This window comes from Tachypleus tridentatus, chromosome 9, assembly GCF_004210375.1.
Source record: "Tachypleus tridentatus isolate NWPU-2018 chromosome 9, ASM421037v1, whole genome shotgun sequence".
NCBI lineage: Eukaryota > Metazoa > Arthropoda > Merostomata > Xiphosura > Limulidae > Tachypleus > Tachypleus tridentatus.
In genome coordinates, this window is record NC_134833.1 from 81,343,500 (window position 1) to 81,362,762 (window position 19,263).

General features: G+C 33.5%; 1 protein-coding gene and 1 long non-coding RNA gene across 10 annotated transcripts in view; one reads left to right on the forward strand and one right to left on the reverse strand.

Moving 5' to 3' along the window:
* The window catches only part of LOC143225609 (uncharacterized), a 32,669-nt gene extending 25,944 nt beyond the window's left edge, over window positions 1-6,725 (forward strand). For both annotated transcript variants that reach the window (XR_013013953.1, XR_013013952.1), the window contains exon 3: window positions 6,289-6,725. This is a non-coding gene — a long non-coding RNA (uncharacterized LOC143225609). The remainder of the gene's footprint in view (window positions 1-6,288) is intronic.
* Window positions 1-19,263, reverse strand: part of LOC143225608 (protein king tubby-like) — a 70,102-nt gene that overhangs the window by 7,345 nt on the left and 43,494 nt on the right. For 7 of the 8 annotated variants that reach the window (XM_076455359.1, XM_076455354.1, XM_076455356.1 and 4 more), the window contains 7 exons: window positions 11,281-11,498; window positions 10,080-10,331; window positions 7,922-8,034; window positions 5,607-5,721; window positions 4,041-4,139; window positions 3,455-3,542; window positions 2,679-2,762 (listed from right to left, as the gene is read on the reverse strand). In XM_076455359.1, the coding sequence (XP_076311474.1) occupies window positions 2,679-2,762; window positions 3,455-3,542; window positions 4,041-4,139; window positions 5,607-5,721; window positions 7,922-8,034; window positions 10,080-10,331; window positions 11,281-11,498 (969 nt within the window). Of the gene's footprint in view, window positions 1-2,678; window positions 2,763-3,454; window positions 3,543-4,036; window positions 4,140-5,606; window positions 5,722-7,921; window positions 8,035-10,079; window positions 10,332-11,280; window positions 11,499-19,263 lie in introns of those variants that run through there. The other variant, XR_013013951.1, reaches the window with a different exon arrangement.

Consider the following 19,263-nt stretch of genomic DNA (forward strand, 5'->3'; position numbering starts at 1 on the left):
TATATTGCCCACTGACCTTTCGAATCTTGTCCCATATGACTTTGGAACTGGTGGTAGAAGATATGCTGGTTGTGAACTTAATCCAAGATTCCTTCTGGCTTTGATGTCTTACCCATCGAGCATGTGCACAGGCCTGCTGGAAAGCAATGAGGTGCGAGAGTGTGTGATACCTACAAAAAGTATCCCAGGCCTGTTTTTGAGCCTTCCATGCCATGTGGCAGGCAGGATTCCATCATGGACGAGGATAACATGGAAAACGTGTCGAGGTTTTAGGAATACAATGAGCAGCTTCCCATATAATACAGTCAGTTACTGCTGTCACACAGTCGTCTATTGATGGCTTACAGACAATGGCAGGATCAAGTTCTGCGAGAACAGTGGAAGAGGGCCAGTTTATTAGATCCGGCTTCCACTGGGGCACCCAGGTCGGGTGGCACTGGCCATGGCCAGTCTCTCTCAAAATTATAGGATAACGATCACTGCCTCGTGGGTTATTGTCAACCCTCCATAAAAAGTGAGAGAATAGTGAAGGGGAGCAAACTTAGAAATCAATAGTAGTAAAGAACTGACTAGGTGCATGAAAATAAGTACAAGAACCAGTATTGAAAAGAGAAAGGTTGTGATCAAAATGTAGATTTTGTGGTTTTCATTTTGTTTTATCTTCTGCTAATTGTAGTTAAGTTTTACACTTAAATATTTTGACAGTAATAGTTTCTCAGCATGAATGAAAATACTTTCAAACTATTATACATATTAATATGTACACACATTGTTATAAAGTAAAAATGTCACTTTGATGTAAGCTTAATTTAATATTCCTTCTGCCCTCTAATGGCTCAACAGTAAGTATATAGGCTTAAGAGGCAATACCAGTTTTGATATCTGTAATTGTAATACTGTGTAGAATACATTAAAAGCAGCAGGATCTAATTAATAAAAAAGAACACTTTTAATCAATAAAAAGCAAACCTCTTTTTTAATGGGTGGGGGTTGAGGTGACTATATGAGTAGCCTATGATACAAATAGGTTAAAAATTCCTAAGAAACAAACAGATCATCTTTTATTCCTATTCAGCTGGCCTTATAAATACTTGTTACCTAAAACTAAATTGAATTTTTGTGTATTAATGCTTTACATAATTTTACATTTTTTTGTTTTACTATAAAGTCTTGCAAGTCCTTGTGTGTCTTTCATTTTAATGCCAAATGTTTTTTCATTCCTAGTAACTCATAGCAAGCAAGGTATGTCTCTTTTATAGTTGTTGGAAATTTTTATGATAGAGGAAAGAAGGGCACTTTGAGGGTATAATGGCAGGAAGACAGGGGTTTCAGCCCACCAACCCAACTCCCTGTGCTCATCATTGCTTTTTACTATGTTAAAAGCAATGACTAAGTAAGTAAAAAACCTGATAAAGTGAAAGCTGTTAAATGCTTCCTAAACTCCAAGTTAAGTATACTTTTGAGTACGTGTGCCTGGTATAATCAGTTTGTTACAAACTTTGCTATAGTTGCTGAACCTTTATATCAGCTGTGAAGAAAGCATATTGGTTGGAAATAGATCCCCAAGGTAAGGATGCATTCAAGATATTAAAGCAGGTTTTATATGAATCCTTGTCTTGCAACTTCCAAGAAAAGATTAACATTATTGTTTGTGTATTGATGCTTCACATATTGGATTAGGAACAATTCTGTGTCAGAAGGGTGTTATAGCATATGCCTGTAGAACAGTAAACTCTGCAGAAAGAAACTAGACCACTACAGAGTTATAACTTACAGCCGTACTCTGAGCTATAGAAAAATTTGAGATATGCCTTGATGAAGAAGAATTTACTGACCATGTTGCCTTGAAATGATCACAGGCAACTCTGAAGTTAACTGGTAGATTGAATGCATTGGTCATTAAAATTGCAGGAATTAATATTCGAGTTACTTCAAAGAAAAAGAAGAGAGAACTGACCTTAAAGAAGGAACTCCAGAACTGGATAATGGTAAGTTATTACCTAAACATTTTGTCATTGTCAATGTTAACACTAGAGAACAGTTGACTACTGAAAACTAAAAAATGATGAATATAGCCATGCACTATTAACTGAAAACTGGACAACCTGATGACTACTATAGCTGCAGAGGCTTTAAGTAAATCTAAGCACTAAGGCTTTAGTGATAATGTTCTTTATTACAGAAAAAAGGGTTACAAGAAATAATGAATTCAGATCAGATATTCCAAAATGTTGAGACAAGTAATGTAAATTGAAATGCAAGATCATATTTTTAGATTTGCATTCAATATTTCTGTAGACACTTATTAAAATTCTATTTGCTCTACCATTAGCCACAGCCACTACTTGAATGGTTTTAGAACCTGACTGACTATTACACCAAGATCCCTTTTCTTTCAAAACAGTGTTAAGGTTATTCCCATCAAAATTATACTTATAATTCAAAGTATGCTAACCCTATATGAATTATCTTGGATTTATTATAATTAAAACCATCTGACATTTATTTGCACATCTCACTAAATGATCTAAATCCTTTTGTAAAGCAGCACCATCCTCTTCACAGCCTGCAACACCAAAGACCTTAATACCATCTGAAAATTTAAATAATTTATTGACTATTCCTTCCTCAAACTTGAGATGTAGTAAGTTGACCAGTTTTGTGGGATTCTTACTTACCATCATTGTCACTAACAATCTGAAAATTCTTCACAGATGGTCGGGTGACACGTCCGTGAAAATTTAGTACGTACGTTTGACTTTCTGGAATTCACAACAAGTTCAAGAGATATAATAAGCATTAGTGACAAAATTTAATTATTTGAAACTCAATAGCATCTTTCTAAACATATGAACACTCAGAAGTATAAAATTAAAATTCAGACAATTGTAAAAATGAGAATAAAATTAAAAATTCATAACATAAAAAATGTGATACAGCATTCCTAAGTGAGAGGTAAATAAAAGTCACAATAAAATATAAAATGACAGTTGTACACTGAATTCTCTTTGATGATTACAAAAATAGCTCTTTAAATATCAAATAAAATTAAGTGCTTGAGAATATATTATTTAAATAGCACAATAATTTCAATATCTTTAGTGAAAAATTTTTTGAAAAACAAACCTGTGGGTGGTATAATTTTAAAGGAACTTTAAACAAACATATGGAAGTTCAATAATAAATTTATTAGATACAGCTTAAATTGTTAGTAAATTACTGAATCTGTTTGAAAACTTGAAGTGGATAAATTGAGAACAATTATGCAGTAAGTGCCACCACTGGTTATACTAATAAATTTAGTTGTACTAATGATCTTGAAAATGCAGTAGGCTAACAACCTACTCACTTAAAAACCAGCCTGTTACAGAAACCACAGCATTTGTGGCTGTATGTTCCTTAAGGAATTTAGTGGCATTATTATTATTATTATAATGATCTTGGAATAACTTACCATTCTTCCATATAGGAGTTTTGTTGTGTAGTTCTAACACGTTTTCAGTATTTCCTCTTTTCCACTTTTCAAATAAAGTTTCAGCATTCTTTAAGTTTTGAAAATAATATATTAGAAAAAAACTGAACACAAAGCCATATTTAATTTTTATTCTTACAGAAAGAAATACTGTTAGATTAATTTTAGTATTAAAAAGAATATAACCAGATATTTAAGATGTAATAAAAATAGTTGGGATATTTTTTATACATGTTTAAAAGAATGGTTTATAGTTAAAAACACGAACACAAAAATACAAGTTTTATATGTTCCCTAGTGGGTTAGCGATAGTTTATGGATTTCTAATGGTAAAATTTGTGCTTTAATTCCTCTTGGTAGATAGAGCTCAGACAGCCCATTCTAGAAAAAGAAAAAAGCTTTAGATATTTCAATTAAATTCTTATATGAGCTAATAACAATTGTTGTAATTATGTTTTAAAACTAAGAATATTTTTTTAAAGTTTCAGCACATTAATTTCTTAAAAAACAAATGGCTTTTAGTTATAAATAATTAAAAAAAAGAAATTGAAAAACAAAGTTCACTTGCAGACATTGGTCTTATCTCTATCCTCTTGTTGTTAGGTAAAATTTGTGGAATAATAACAGTCATTTGCCTTGGACCATTAAATCCCAACACATTTGTTTCCTGTAAGGTAAAAATTACATATTTAAAAATTTTTTTATAAGAGTCTGCTTAACCTGACTCAATATGTAATAACAGAAATAGGCAACTATAATCTTTTTAAAAAAATGTGTATGGTATTTATTATTACCTTAGTTTATTTGAATTTATCAAAAATAGTTTCAATCTTCTACACTTCCAGCTTAAACAGAAATGTTGAAATTCTGGATCTGAACTGTAACACACGTCACTTCTTAAAACTTTTAATAATTAAAAGTATGACTGTTACTTGTGCAACCATATACACATAGTAACATTCTTTAACTCATATATTTTAGTTTAATATTATGTTTATATACGAACTGTATGTCAAACAAATGATGATATTCCTAATCACAATTGTTTTAAGTATACTGAAATAATCTACATAAATACTGTGGAATAAACTATGTAAAAAAATATGATAAAGTGTTTTTTGGTATTTCATTATTTTCATGGCCTGACTGTGGCCTTGATATCAGACTGGGAACCTGAAGGTTCTGAGTTGAAGATTTTCTTTGACTTTCAGCTGTGTAACATTACAATGGTGTCAGTGAATCCTACTATTTTATTAAAAGTGATTACATTGCATCTGATCAATAGATCAAAACTAGAAATGGCTACAGATGATCCACATGGGTCTTCATCTTGGTTATTTAAGTTCACTGTGTACATAAAGTGTCATGCAGGTAAACAACACGCTCAAGGGGTACTGAAGTTTGTTTAGGAAAATTCAAATTATTGAATACTGACATTAACATTATCATTCACTATGTTTTGTGTATAATATTTGTTTACATAACATATCTTATGAGCTATTCTGCAAGTTACTTTTTAATTTGTCCAAAAAATGATTAAAAATGTCTTGAATTATACATGAATATTACTGTACTTTAGTGTAGCAGTAGTAGTTGTAAAATAATATGAAAAAGTCCCTATAGTTAGGTAGAGGTGGATATGCAATTGTAAGTTGATATTAAGGTCTGTACATATAACTGAATAGTAAATAAATGTTTTAAACATCATGCTATCAATTAAGAAAAATCTGTCCTTCAGCCAAAAAATGTAATTCTTTTCATCAAGTGACACCTCCGTAAAAGGTGTAATTACATGATTAATGAAGATGGTTTAGTTTACAGATTAATAAGTAACACTAACTATTAGTCTTAGCACTTTTTATTAGTACTTTATTTTTCGAAACAATAGTTCAAACACTTCAATTTTTACATTCACTGACCTAGATTTCCAGCTCAGTAATGTAATTACTGCAAAAAAAAGAAAGAAACCTAAAACAGTTGCTCCAAGATTATCAAACTACTTCAGGGTTTGATCATTCCTTTGGTGTCACAACCTAATAGTTTTAGGAATGTTTTGAAAATGAAAAACATTACTACAAAGAGAGAAATAGAAATATTGAACAAAGCTTTAGTTAAAAATAATTAGTAAGCTTACATAAACAACGGTTGCAAGTTCACAACGCAGATTCTTTTTGTCATCAAAAAGGCTTGCCTTCTTTGTGTTAATTCCAACATCAAAGAGAGTGAAAGATGTTCCAAAAATATTGGACCTGTTAATTTATTAACATATATATTTATTAATATATTACAATTATATGTAATATTATTGGAATATTACATATTCCAATATGTAAATACTGGAAAATATAAACATTGATCCACACATACACAAACATACACAAAAGTTTTAAATAATATTGCATAGAAAAATGGGTCAAATTCTGTTTCTTTCACTTCCAACAAGGATGTATTTCATTCACAACCAGAAGAAACTGTTTTATTCATTATTATATCAGTTCAATTTCACATGGTTAAGTTTAATTCTTTTGATTTAATTTTATTAGTGGTTCATTTAGGAAGAGTAAAGTTGTCTCAAAATTAGTATGTAGGAATAAAAAACGAACCAATCAAGCAATAACATTGATTACATGGAGATTTTACAGATTGAGCTCTTCCTGGGAAAAGGAAAACGAGGCTCACCTCCTTACACTTTTGGTAGCTGAAGCCCCTTCTTCTATGTGGGGTAAATGTAAACACTATATATATACAGGGTGTCCCAAAATAACGTTTACACTCTTTGACTGTGTATAGCTAATAAACCGTTTCTTTTGTTTCAGATTTGACTTGTGTCCAAGGATAGCGGATAATCAGCTTACAATCGAGCACAAAATATTCATTCTCAAAACTTTTTGGAAAGTCGAAAACAAAGCTGAAGTGCAAAGACGTTTTACTAGAAAGTTCCATATGGATGCGCCATCTCGCCCCAGCATTTCATGCATCATCACCAAGTTTGATGAACACAGAACTCTCCACCATATGAGAAAGGATCGCTCTGGTCAAAATAGATCATCAACAAGTCCAACAAGAGAGCAAGAGGTCATTGATAATATTCTGAATTCTCCAAGAAAATCAGTGCAGTGCGCCAACTGTCTCGTGAAACAGGTATCCCTAAATCCAGCGTTCATCGCATTTTTTCTCTTGATTTCAGTATTAAATCTTTAAATAAATCCTTTGGCTATCATATGTATCTTGTTTCATTGTTAAACTCAATAAACAAGGCAAGTTATAATGATCCAAAGAGTGTAAACGTTATTTTGGGACACCCTGTATTTCTTCAGTTTGGTTTTAAGCCCAAAACCTCTCACGTGTCAAGTAACTGCTCTATTAACTGAGCTAGAGGTTAAGTAACAAAGTATAGTTTTTAACAACTTAAACTACCACATTCTTCTCTCTCACAGACAATGTCTTATCTCTGGGTCAAGTGGTGACCATTAGTTTGGAAGTAGTTTTTCTGTAGTAATTTAATTTTCTTTATTTTTGCAGCCCAGATTTAAACCTGGAATCTCTTACAGGCTAGGCAAGTACTCTACTAACTTCCTAGCAGGACACTTGTAAGAATACATACGTGCTAGTACAGTCTGTTGCCACAAGTTTAATGAATGATAGCTTATCTGCTTCAGCCCTGTTGGTTTGTGCAAGTCAAGTGCATATCAGCAAAATATATAAAAATTGCAGATTTCAGTGACTAGATAATTTTGAAAAACATTAAAATGACTAACAATATTGGCATTTTATTATATCAGTAAACACTCTTTTTGTTAAATGCTCAGTCTACAAATTTTAAAAAAGGTTACCATGCAGAGAGAAATAGAAATATTAAACTCAACTTTAATTAAAAATAAATAGTAAGCTTACATAAAGAACAGTGTTAATTTTCAATGCTTTCTTACATAAAGATATCCATAAACTGTGATATTCTGTTTCAGCAACAACACAAGAGATTTACCTGTAGAAAGACAGCTGTAATACATTGTGGAATATATATATAATTCATGATTAATATTATAAATTGCTTTATTTAGTATTATAATCAGAAATATTATTAATTATTTTTGGAATCTTAGTGGCTAATTATGAGCCAGGTCTAGCTCAAGCTCAAATTCCCAGCCACTCTACGGAAAGTAAATATTTCAAGTATAAGCAGTTATTAAATTCACAAGCACAGCTGTTTCTAAACAGAGAAGTTAAAAATAGTGAATAAGAGCATACTATATTCCAAATATTTCATACATGTTTCTGAGTTATGAATCAATATGCAATACTAGGTAATATTAATTTCTATTCTACATTTACAGTAAGTAACTACATCTGTGGGTGTATGAATCGCATTATGTACAAAAAATGTATACAAGATGAATAGTTTTTCTGCCCATAATGCCCAAAGTGCAACTCATTATTCCTTGAGCCTACCTCAATTTGCCCACAAAATGATCACCTCCTCGTGACATATCAATTGGGTCCACAGATATTAGATAGTTCGAAGTTTTACTTTTTTTTCTCTTCCTCGCCGCAAGCAAGAAAATCTGTAAGTAAAACTTGAGCACTAAGACCATTGGAAATAACTAAATAACCACTCATAAAATGAATATAGTGTAATGACAAACACTATAAGAAGTAAACTATTAGTGACCCTTTAAATTAAGCATGACATGTTTTCTTTTCGAGTACCCTTAAAATAATTCTGTAAGGAAGTTTGTGAAACTTAGCAACAAAAACTTAACATTTTTCAACTCCAAAACTTAAAAACACACCAGGTAGTTTTATTGTCACTTTCATATAAATATAAAACTAACAAATAAAATAAATCAAAAAAACTACTGACATTTTTACACACTGGTGAAAAAAAAATTTTTTTACAATTAATATACTGATAATATCTTCAAATGAAACTAACAAATTTAGTAATAATGAATGTGTTGAATCCAATAAATATGTTTTATTTGATGCATGTGTTTTCTTTTTTTCAGGATTATTTCCTTACAAAATATTCAAACTGTGTATACTTCATTTACATAAATGCTGATGTTATTTTATTTTTGGAGAAATTATGCTTATAGAATTATATCTAATAAATTAAACTGTTGTACTGAAACAGAATTGGAAGGTAACAATTTTACATTCTCCATATGTTACTATTATATCTCTGCAATAAGTTATTAGAATTCAGGTGATTTAGTACCAATTCATGGGTTTAACATCATCAGTGTTGTGATTCTTGGCTAAACGTACAATTGTATAATTTTTACAGGTTTTGAAATTTTTCTGAACCAGACAAGAAAATAAACAAAGAAGTTTATTTTATTTATCAAACATGGAATAAATAGCAAAACAACAAAAATATAAATTAACTGGCTTGAATATCATAAGAAAAAAACAGAGAGAAAAATACTTAGTGAATTTTTCTCAAGTCTCTGATAAGATCGACAACAGCTACAAAAACTAACATGGTTAATTATACATTGCTTACTGAAAGTTACACAAGTCTCCAACCAGATCAGTAACAATGATACGAACTAATATGGTTAATTATACTGTCAGAAGAAACAGAGTTATTGTTATTATCAGAGAATACAATAGTAATTTATGAGATCATGACTGGAAGTACATTTTATGTATATGCAACTGAATCATATTTTATGATTATAGGGAAATTTAATGTTTCTTAACTTGGCATTTTTAATAACTCATTAGGGCAGGTGAAATTTTATAAATTGTTTTATGTTTGAAAAAATAATAGTTGGATACTGTGAAGACACAGCTGAATATTAGTAATTATAATTAAAACTTCTGTCATCAGTGTAGTGTTCCATGCCATACTACAATCTGAATCACAGTGGTTCGAGACAATATCCAAAATCTCGTTTAAATCCAAATCAAACTACCCAAGCTGCAATGTCACTTGAGGGATAGAAATCACCAACTTTATAATTTGCATACTCTTGAAACTAGTTTACAATAGAAGAATTGTTCTATTCCCTGAGGTGTGAACCAATGGTTAGTAACAAATAAAGATCAGGCTGTAATTATTGGACAAAACAAACCTAATCTCTGTTGATATGTGGCTCAAGTAGCAGAATTCAACACTATCAACATTTAATACTAATTATGTACAGATATATATTAGTTTAATTTTGGCTGATGTAAAGCCACAAGTGATATCACAAGTTGCATCAACCCACGGTGTCATTTTACCTTACAACAACTTACTAGTGTCATGACAGTGCATGAACCTAACAGCATCACTAGAGCTTACATAAATCTATTAGCATCATGTAAGTTCATATCAACCTATTACTGTCATCATAACTTACATCAACCTACTTGTGTTACCACAGCTCACACCAACCTGCTAGTGTCATCACAGCTTATAATGCTCAACCACCATATTTAGATGTATATTTAAAATACTGAAGTACAGTATGTTGTATGATAGATATTATTACTTTTTACCTGAGGAATAAACAGTAAATATGAATAATGTACCTTACTATTTGTTGTTTTAATGTATATAGAAGTTTTAATTTGTTTATAAATATTAGTTGACCAATTTTCTCAAATGAATATTTACTTTTTTTCCATCATTTTTTTCTAAATGCAGAAAATATGTAGGGAAAAATCCTCGATCCACTCCTTTGTTATCTCGAGTTATGCGACATCGAACTGTCACTCCCTTGGGGCAGGGCTCATTAACAAATGCAGTTAGATTCTCCAGTGAGTTTTCAAATTTACAGAAATCCTCACTGGGCCCAGAAACTTGTTTGTCTTTTTGACTGTATTTGTAGTTTTTAGATATACTTGACAATGTTGAGGATTTCTGGACCTGTAAAACATTATATTCATGATTAGGAAAAAAAAAAGCTATTCTTTATCAGTGGACAAATAGAACTCATAACTTGTGTAAACTAATTTAGTAAAGGGTAAACAACTTTATATCATTTATTAAGTTTTTTTTGCAGATGAAATGAAATATATGGATTCAAACTGAAAATTAAATGCTTCAGGTGGAAGTGGTAAAATAGAAGAATTGAATAGCATGCATTACAAACAAAAAAAACCTGTTTAATTAGCAATAAACAACACTGGAAAATGTTTTTATTCTTTATTAGATTTAGAGGGAGCAGACTGATTCATGAAAGTAAACTAGTATTAATATATTTTGGGGTACCAGAATAGGCCAGAAGAATTACCAAGAATAACGCATAAATACAATTATGACAAAAAATAAAATCATAAATATGAGTCACAACAAAAGTATATTAAGAGTTATATAAGTAATTGCTAGCTTGTGATGCCATATTTAAAATTTAGATCACAATTTATGAAGGTAATACTTATAATTTTGGCATTTTCAAAGATGTTACCTTCTTAAGAAAATCCTTCTTTACACCAGTTCAAAAGACAAAAGGGAGTGACTACATTGTAAATAAAGCTTGAATATAAAACAGACCGATAGCATTTAAATATACATTCAATAATTGAAATCATATCAAAATAACGTAGTTTGGGGTACTACAAAAATGAACAATTTAAAGAAATCTCTTTATGTAAAATATAGTTATATTTTTTATCACTCTGGTTGAGAAATACTCAAAATTCAAATTAATAAAATAATGCTAAATGCACCAGCTTGGAAATGGCAAATAGCTAACCCTGATACGTACATGAATGTATTTATATACAAATAATTAAATAAATAAGTCAAACATTTAAGTAAATATTAATATAACTAATTATTTATGTTCTCTACGCATTATAACAACTCCACACACCCTTTTATTTAAAACATCTTCTGCAGGTGAAACTTCAGCTGATGGACTGTTTCCAGCCAAATTTTGATTATCATCGAAATATGACAGGGCTATTGAATGAAGATTGGTTGTTGGAAGGTCCGATTCACTTGAAAAAGACTGAATAATTGGAACACTCTCTTCTTCATCATAATTTACTTGAGAAGGCAAGTTTAGACGATCAAGTTTTTTCTTTAGTTCTACAATAAGCAAACAAAAACTGAATTAAACAGTCTTAACAACTACATTTTGTTAGCATTATTACAACTTTATTTCACTGTCTACAGTTGCAATATTCCTATACTGACAATGTGTTTCCTAAAAGTATTTAACTCCTCTCAATAGCTATTTCCGTTCAGTGCTGCCCTCTATATGCACCATTTTGTTTCGCATGCCACAAGCTTTGATCTCCAACGTACCTTACAATCAACTGTTTGTTTGGGTTTAATTTCACGCAAAGCTACAAGAAGGCTATCTGCGCTAGCCGTCCCTAATTTAGCAGTGTAAGACTAGAGGGAAGGCAGCTAGTCATCACCACCCACCGCCAACACTTGGGCTACATTTTTACCAACGAATAGTAAGATTGACCGTCACATTGTAATGCCCCACAGCTGAAAGGGCGAGCATGTTTGGTGTGACGGGGATTCGAACCCTCGGATTACGAGTCGAACGCCTTAACCACCTGGCCATGCTGGGCCTTCATTAAAATTAACGAATGTTTTCTCAATATCATAATAAATACCGAGTAACTTAATGATTAGTTTACGTAATCTGGTTTAACATAGACCGTTCTGCCTTAACCACCTGGCCATGCACAAAGCTGGAAGCACACAATTCTCTAGAATGTCATTGTATCCTGTAGCATTAAGATTTCCCTTCAATGGAACTAAAGAGCCTAGCCCAAACAATGAAAAACAGCGCCAGATCTTAATTCATCATCTACAAAACTTTACAGTTGGCACCATTCATTCAGGCAGGTAGTGTTCTCCTGGCATCTGCCAAACTCAGATTCGCCTGTCAGACTGCCATATAGCAAAGTGTGATTCGTCACTCCAGAGAACGCATTTCCACTGCTCCAGAGTCCAATGGCGATGTGCTTTACAACACTTTAGCCGACGTTTGGCATTGCGCATGGTAATCTTAGGTTTGTGTGCGGCTCTCAGCCATGGAAACCCATTTCATGAAACTTCGGACGAACAGTTATTGTGCTGACGTTGCTTTCAGAGGCAGTTTGGAACTCGGTAGGGAGTGTTGCAATTGTGGACAGACGATTTATACGCGCTACGCGCTTCAGAACTCGGCGGTCGCGTTCTGTGCGCTTGTGTGGCCTATCGCTTCATGGCTGAGCTGTTGTTGCTCCTAGACGTTTCCACTTCACAATAACAGCACTTACAATTGACCAGAGCAGCTCTAGCTGGGCGGAAATTTGACGAACTGACTTGTTGGAAAGGTGGCATCCCATGACAGTGTCACGTTGAAAGTCACTGACATCTTCACTATGACCCATTCTACTGCCAATTTGTGTCTATGAAGATTGCATGGCTGTATACTTATTTGTTTGTAATGGGTGTGGCTGAAATAGCCGTGCCCACTACTTAGAAGAGGTGTCTGCATACTTTTGGCCGTGTAGTGTATATGTACAATTGAAAGCACAATCACAATTTTGGATAACCAAACAATATATACATTTCATTTTTTTATTCTCCTTAAAACGTCCAGTCATCAAACTGTTTGATTGGTTTTTGTCAAAGCTACGAAAATGGGATAGCTTTAGGTCTTTCATCTTCACTTATTCCTTATCACTGGGCTTTAGGCAAATGGCGGAAGGAAGCCACTGGCTCCACCATCAGTGATTCTTTGAGAGCCATTTCGACAGTAGCATTGGACTTTTAAGCAAGTTGACTTACTTCTCAGAAGTTAGCCAGCTGACTACTCTCTACCAATATACCTCTAAAGATGATCAAGGTGAATGATTTTTGTTTTAGATACACTACGTTTATGTTGCACTTTAGGTTAGTTGCCCTTGTTATCTTTTACTTCTATCTTTGTATCACTAAATATTGGGTACATGTATAATTTTCACATACTGCACAGATATTTCCTAGCCATATAATATTGCAAATATATACTTTTCCCTCTAGGTCAATATTAATTATCCATACACTGTAGGGCCTGGCATGGCCTAGCGCGTTAAGGCGTGCGCTTCGTAATCTGAGGGTCGCGGGTTCGCGCCCGAGTCGCGCCAAAACATGCTCGCCCTCCCAGCCGTTATAATGTGACGGTCAATCCCACTATTCGTTGGTAAAAGAGTAGCCCAAGAGTTGGCGGTGGGTGGTGATGACTAGCTGCCTTCCCTTTAGTCTTACACTGCTAAATTAGGGACGGCTAGCACAGATACTCTTGAGTTGCTTTGTGCGAAATTCCAAAACAAACAAACCATACACTGTAATCTGTAGTGAAACTGTCACCTTTCCTCTTGCTGGAATAGCATGACAAACCGCTGTTTATATCAAACTACATCCTTTTGTTATACGTGTAACAATTTTCCAGTTATCATTACCAGAACAGTATGGACAATGCTAGCTGAATAACTAATGTCAAATTAACATGTTTAACGGCTTTTCATTAATAAATGTACTGATTTACGAACTGGTTTCTGTAAGTAATACAGTTCTTATATAAGTTAGGACAGAAAGAATATTTTCGTTCAAGGATATTATACAATTGGTTTATTATTACTAGTTGTTTCTTCAGAGTCTTACATTTTCCATCCTTCTAATACATTCCCTCTTTTTTTCATTCTAACGGCTCTTGTCTACAGTTCATGGTAACATGTAATTAAAACATCTACTTGTGTCATAAGAATTCTTTCTTTCTGGATAAAACTTTAGTAATTAGAGGTTTGTTCAAAGTTTATGAAGAAATGGCCTTTTTAAGTTGTTTACTTCTTTCAGGTTTGAGTAAAAAAATTTCCAATTAATACTTCGAGGTTTCCTCGACTTATATAAGATGGAATTGACCTTTCCACAGTGTTTCTTTTAATAGTTCCATAATTTCAGGAGGGTGCTTTTAGTTTGTTTTTATCTACAAATGATTCAAGTTATGTTGCTAACAGAACAGCTGTCTTTAATCACGTAAGCGTTTTAATGGTCTAAAATGAACAAGCCGTTACAACTAGGGTTTAACCCCAAAGACAAACAATTTATTCCATAATAACAACATTTAGAAATGAATTCAACACTTACTAATAATAATTGATAAACACGTATCTGGCCACGACTTGATGCTCATGTTAATATCCAATATATCATAAATATCAATATTATTTCAGATTATAAAATCAGGAAAAAAGAATTGTAAAGAACATCCAATTTCAAAAACAAGCATAATATTCCAAAAATACCCTTCAGTATTAATAACAACAATATCTAGTGATAATAGGCAATAATTCACTGACTATATCATTTACGAAATACCTCATGATTGTTTCTCTCTGTCTCTGTTAGAGTATTTATTCAAAGTACGTCACGTGTGCACACCTCATGTGACCATAAATTTACACAATATTCTGCTATATAAGTAATATATATAGGTGGCCGGTATGACCAGGTGAGTTAAGGCGTACGACTCGTAATACGAGGGTCGCGGGTTCGTATCTCCGTCGCGTTAAACATTTTAACCGTGGGGGCGTTATAATGTGATGATCAATCCCACTATTCGTTGGTAAAACAGTTAAAAGGATGTCGATTGATCACACCCAGAGTTGGGGGGTGATGACTAGCAGCCTTTCCTCTAGTCTTACACTGCTAAATTAGGGACGGCTAGCGCAGATAGCTCTCGAGAAGCTTTGCGCCAAATTCAAAACAAGCAAACAAATGTACGTACGTCATCAATATGGAAACGGTTGTCAAGTTCAATATACATACATAATTATTCAAAATACAAACGATTACCTTGAAGGTGAGTATGTGTTTTAATGAAACTAAAAATTCATAGATAAAAGGAACTAATCAATGAACGAAGTTTGCTGTCTTATACTCTTCCCCTCTTGAAAAAGGAAGTGATGACATTAATCACTTGGTAAACAGCATTCCATTTTTTTTTTGTATTTTTACTTTTAACTTCCTCTTACAAGAAAAATATAATTTGTTAGATCTTGTATAGCTTCCGATTCTGATTTGGCTTACCGAAAGTGTAACACTTTGAAGACCAGCTAACTTTGAAAATTAACTCTGCGACGTGATTGCAATATCCTTTGAGGAGGAGATAGAGTTAAATCATCAGCAGGATCTGTTGATGGATGAGAAGGGGAGAGAAGCATTATTTCTTATGGGGAACGACCCATTTTATGGTCGGCATTCTTATTTTGTTGCAACTGCCTGGGATAATTATTATCTTATTCACTGTGGAGAGGATTGTCACGAGGAAAATATATACACCTCTTTTTATTAGAAGCATGAAACTGTCATATAACTGCACCTGATCTAGTATATTTTAATTAATACATTTATGTAATTTCGAAATGTCCATTCCACCTCTGAGCGAATTTTACAATAAAATTATTTACTGTGGAAGATAAAGGATGTGTCCTTGATAATATTAAACCACATACTTTAAATGTGTCTAGGCGTCTTTTAAAGTCGTAGGCTTGTTACTGTTGCTTCTGAGCCTTCTGTATGACATATTTTAATTTGGCTGTTCCTTCATCTACAATTTGAGGTGCTGTTGGATATTTTGTCAGTTGGTTCCAAGGAAGAAAGATCTCGCGTCCCAAGTGAAATTTGGCTAGCTGTAGACTCGTAAATAGAAGTTTTAATGGATATAGAAAATTCGTATAAATGATTATACTAAATTCGGTGATTTTTTTTTCAATTTAAGCAGATATAAATTATCATTGTATCTGCAAGACAAATGTTTCTTTCACTCTAAGTTTTTAGCTGGAGTGTTGGTTCATTTCTCATGATTTGTTTCCATATATTTTCATTTATTACTGAATAATTCAACCCGATATCAATATGACCTATTACTTCAAAGCATTAATTTTTAGGGTTAACTATTGCAGATCCGTTTTAGTTGTTGTTAAATAGTTAATGGAGAATTTTACTTTCAAAACTCTCTTTGATCTCTGCTCTTGTTTCAGTACCACTGTCCTTCGTTTCTTTGTTCCCTGTTTGCGTATTTTCTTTTCTTGAGTTTGGTTTGGTTTTTTGGAAATTCGCACAAAGCTACACGAGGGCTATCTGTGCTAGCCGTCCCTAATTTTGCAGTGTAAGACTAGAGGAAAGGCAGCTAGTCATCACCACCCACCGCCAACTCTTGGGCTACTCTTTTACCAACGAATAGTGGGATTGACCGTCACATTATAACGCCCCCACGGCTGGGAGGGCGAGCATGTTTGGCGCGATGCGGGCGCGAACCCGCTACCCTCGGATTACGAAGCGCACGCCTTAACGCGCTAGGCCATGCCAGGCCTTTTTCTTGAGACAATGCATAAGTGCTTTATTCGATTACAAGTATAGCATCGCACAGGTTTATTTCAGTGCAAGATTTTAATCATTTCATTTTAAAAACCTTTCTTATTTATTGTTCCGGTAATGCTGATATTGTTTTGTAAATTTAAGCACGTAAGCAGAAGGTAAAACGAAGTGGCATTTCAAACTGGATAGGAAATTGTGCTTCCATTTTTTATTCTTAATATAATGAACATTAAAAGTACAAAAAATACATTAAGGTATTAATACTGAAAGGACAGATATATATACTGTTTTCAAAAATCCTAATAATAGTGGTTATATAGTTCATCCTAATGCTGAGGAATATACAACATTGGTAGTTTTTCCAAAATTAGATGGGCTTCCCCACCATGACCTTATTCATGTCATACTATATCACTACGTCATGGTTGGTACTAATTGATCAAGAAATGTGGAAACGTATAAGGAACACATACATAAACACATATTGATATTTATTTATATAATTATCCTTATCATTCGAAAGGTCAAAGTTAATATTTTGAAAAAAAGGTGAGTGTAATTATTAAAGGTGAATTTTACAGAAAAAAGAAAACTTTGCAGTCAAAAGAACTACACATACTGATTAATTTTGCAGGTTCACAATTTTTTATAAAAATATGTGCTAATAAATGAAACATAGAACTTTGTGCAGAAAGAGCCCTTTTCGAGCAGCAATCCGAACGTTTTAGTTTTAACGTTTGCCGCTAGTAAAAGTACTGTGACGTAATAGTTGCCAAACAAACCGCCAACGCCAGCGCGTTGAATGTAAATAAACATGGCCAATGCATACGGAGAAACAGACGCGGAGTCTGTTTTGACTTTGTGTTCTGAACAGTGTCGAGTAGCGCCATATCAATTCGAACCTACTCTGAACGAACATAGAACAGTTACTTTTGACACAGATCTGACAAGTTCTAGTGATGAGGACAGTTCTACGAGCGAGAGTAGCGGAACTGTGGGTGATACTGATAGCGCCCAGGCGGGTTGCGAGTCAATCACACCTTCAGTGGAAGAATGGTAAGCCTAAGTCATGACAACAAATATGGTCTGTATTATTTCACTTGCAATTTTAAGCATCTCGAGCCCTGTCTAGTGTTTATAAATTATTGGTATCACAGACTGGGTTTTATTTGTTTATACTTTGCCGACTATGGTAACTAATACTCGGCCCTTTCATAATCATTGTACCTGGTCTTTATGACTCGTAACAAAATGAACTTGAATTATACGTCATAATTCTGTCTATAAAATCAAACTAGATGTAGCAATCTGAATAGTTAATTCAATATTTACCATAGATGTATAATTTATATGACATATTCCTTATATTTGTGCAAGGCGTAGGTGTGGTTTATGCGAGCAGATGCCAACCAGGAGAGAGTGCGTTTGTTGTCGCTCATACGACAAGGTGTCAAACCGATTAAAAGATGAAGGGTGCATTACCCAGACTCGAGGCTTTGATGGAAATTGCCTGAATATCGATGTCTTGGAAGCATCATACTATGAATTTGTTGACTTGAATGATGAGGAGCCAAGTCACGAGTGTGTATTTTTCAAGATGCAGTTAAACCTAAAATAGTATATTTGAGTTTAACCTATAATTAAAAATACTGTTTATTCAAAACTATGATCCTATTTAGTCATCTTAAGTGTATCAATATTTCCAAAGCCCAATGAGATATTTGTTTCAGTTGCACATATTTCTTGTTTTCAAGTTTTTCTACCAATCACCAGTATAATTTTGATTTTAATAATTTTATTTTGGAAGCTGACTGATTTGAAAATATTCTTTTCATATTTATGAAATGGTCATGTATGGATTCAAAACAAGATCTATAGAATTTCAAAATAACTAGGAGAGAAGAGTGACTTTCTACTAAGGTTACAAGTTTGTAATTTTGCATTTTCAGGCTATATAGATATTTAGCTTATCGCAGATTTGTCAGGTGGATATGAAAAAGACTAGAAAAACTGAATAGAGTCATTTTGCCAGCCTGTGTAGTCAGGAAAATTAGGAGTTTGTTCTTTTCGTGATGGCAAGGGATAGCTTCAGAGGAGTGGAACCTGTACGCTGCAGGCTGAGATCAGTCCTCAGTTCTACACGAGGAAAGATGGTGGGGACGATCCTGTCTACTGCCAATGGTTTTTTAAGCCTCAACCTGCCTGGCTTGAAGCCCACGGAATCCAAAACAGTGGGATCCGACACAAAACATAAGCGTTCAAAGTGATCTTGACAAAGCTTTGCATGGTGTGAAGAAGTCCAGTTCTTCCTATTGACTATCCGCATCCACCAGGGGCGTAATGTTTTACACCCGACGGGGGGATGATTTTTGCAACCACTTATGTGGACTGTTCAATTTGCAAATTGGTAATCTCTGATTACATGAACCTGAAAGCTGTAAACATGCAGTCACAGAGTAATCTTGTTGCCACGATACTTGCATGTATA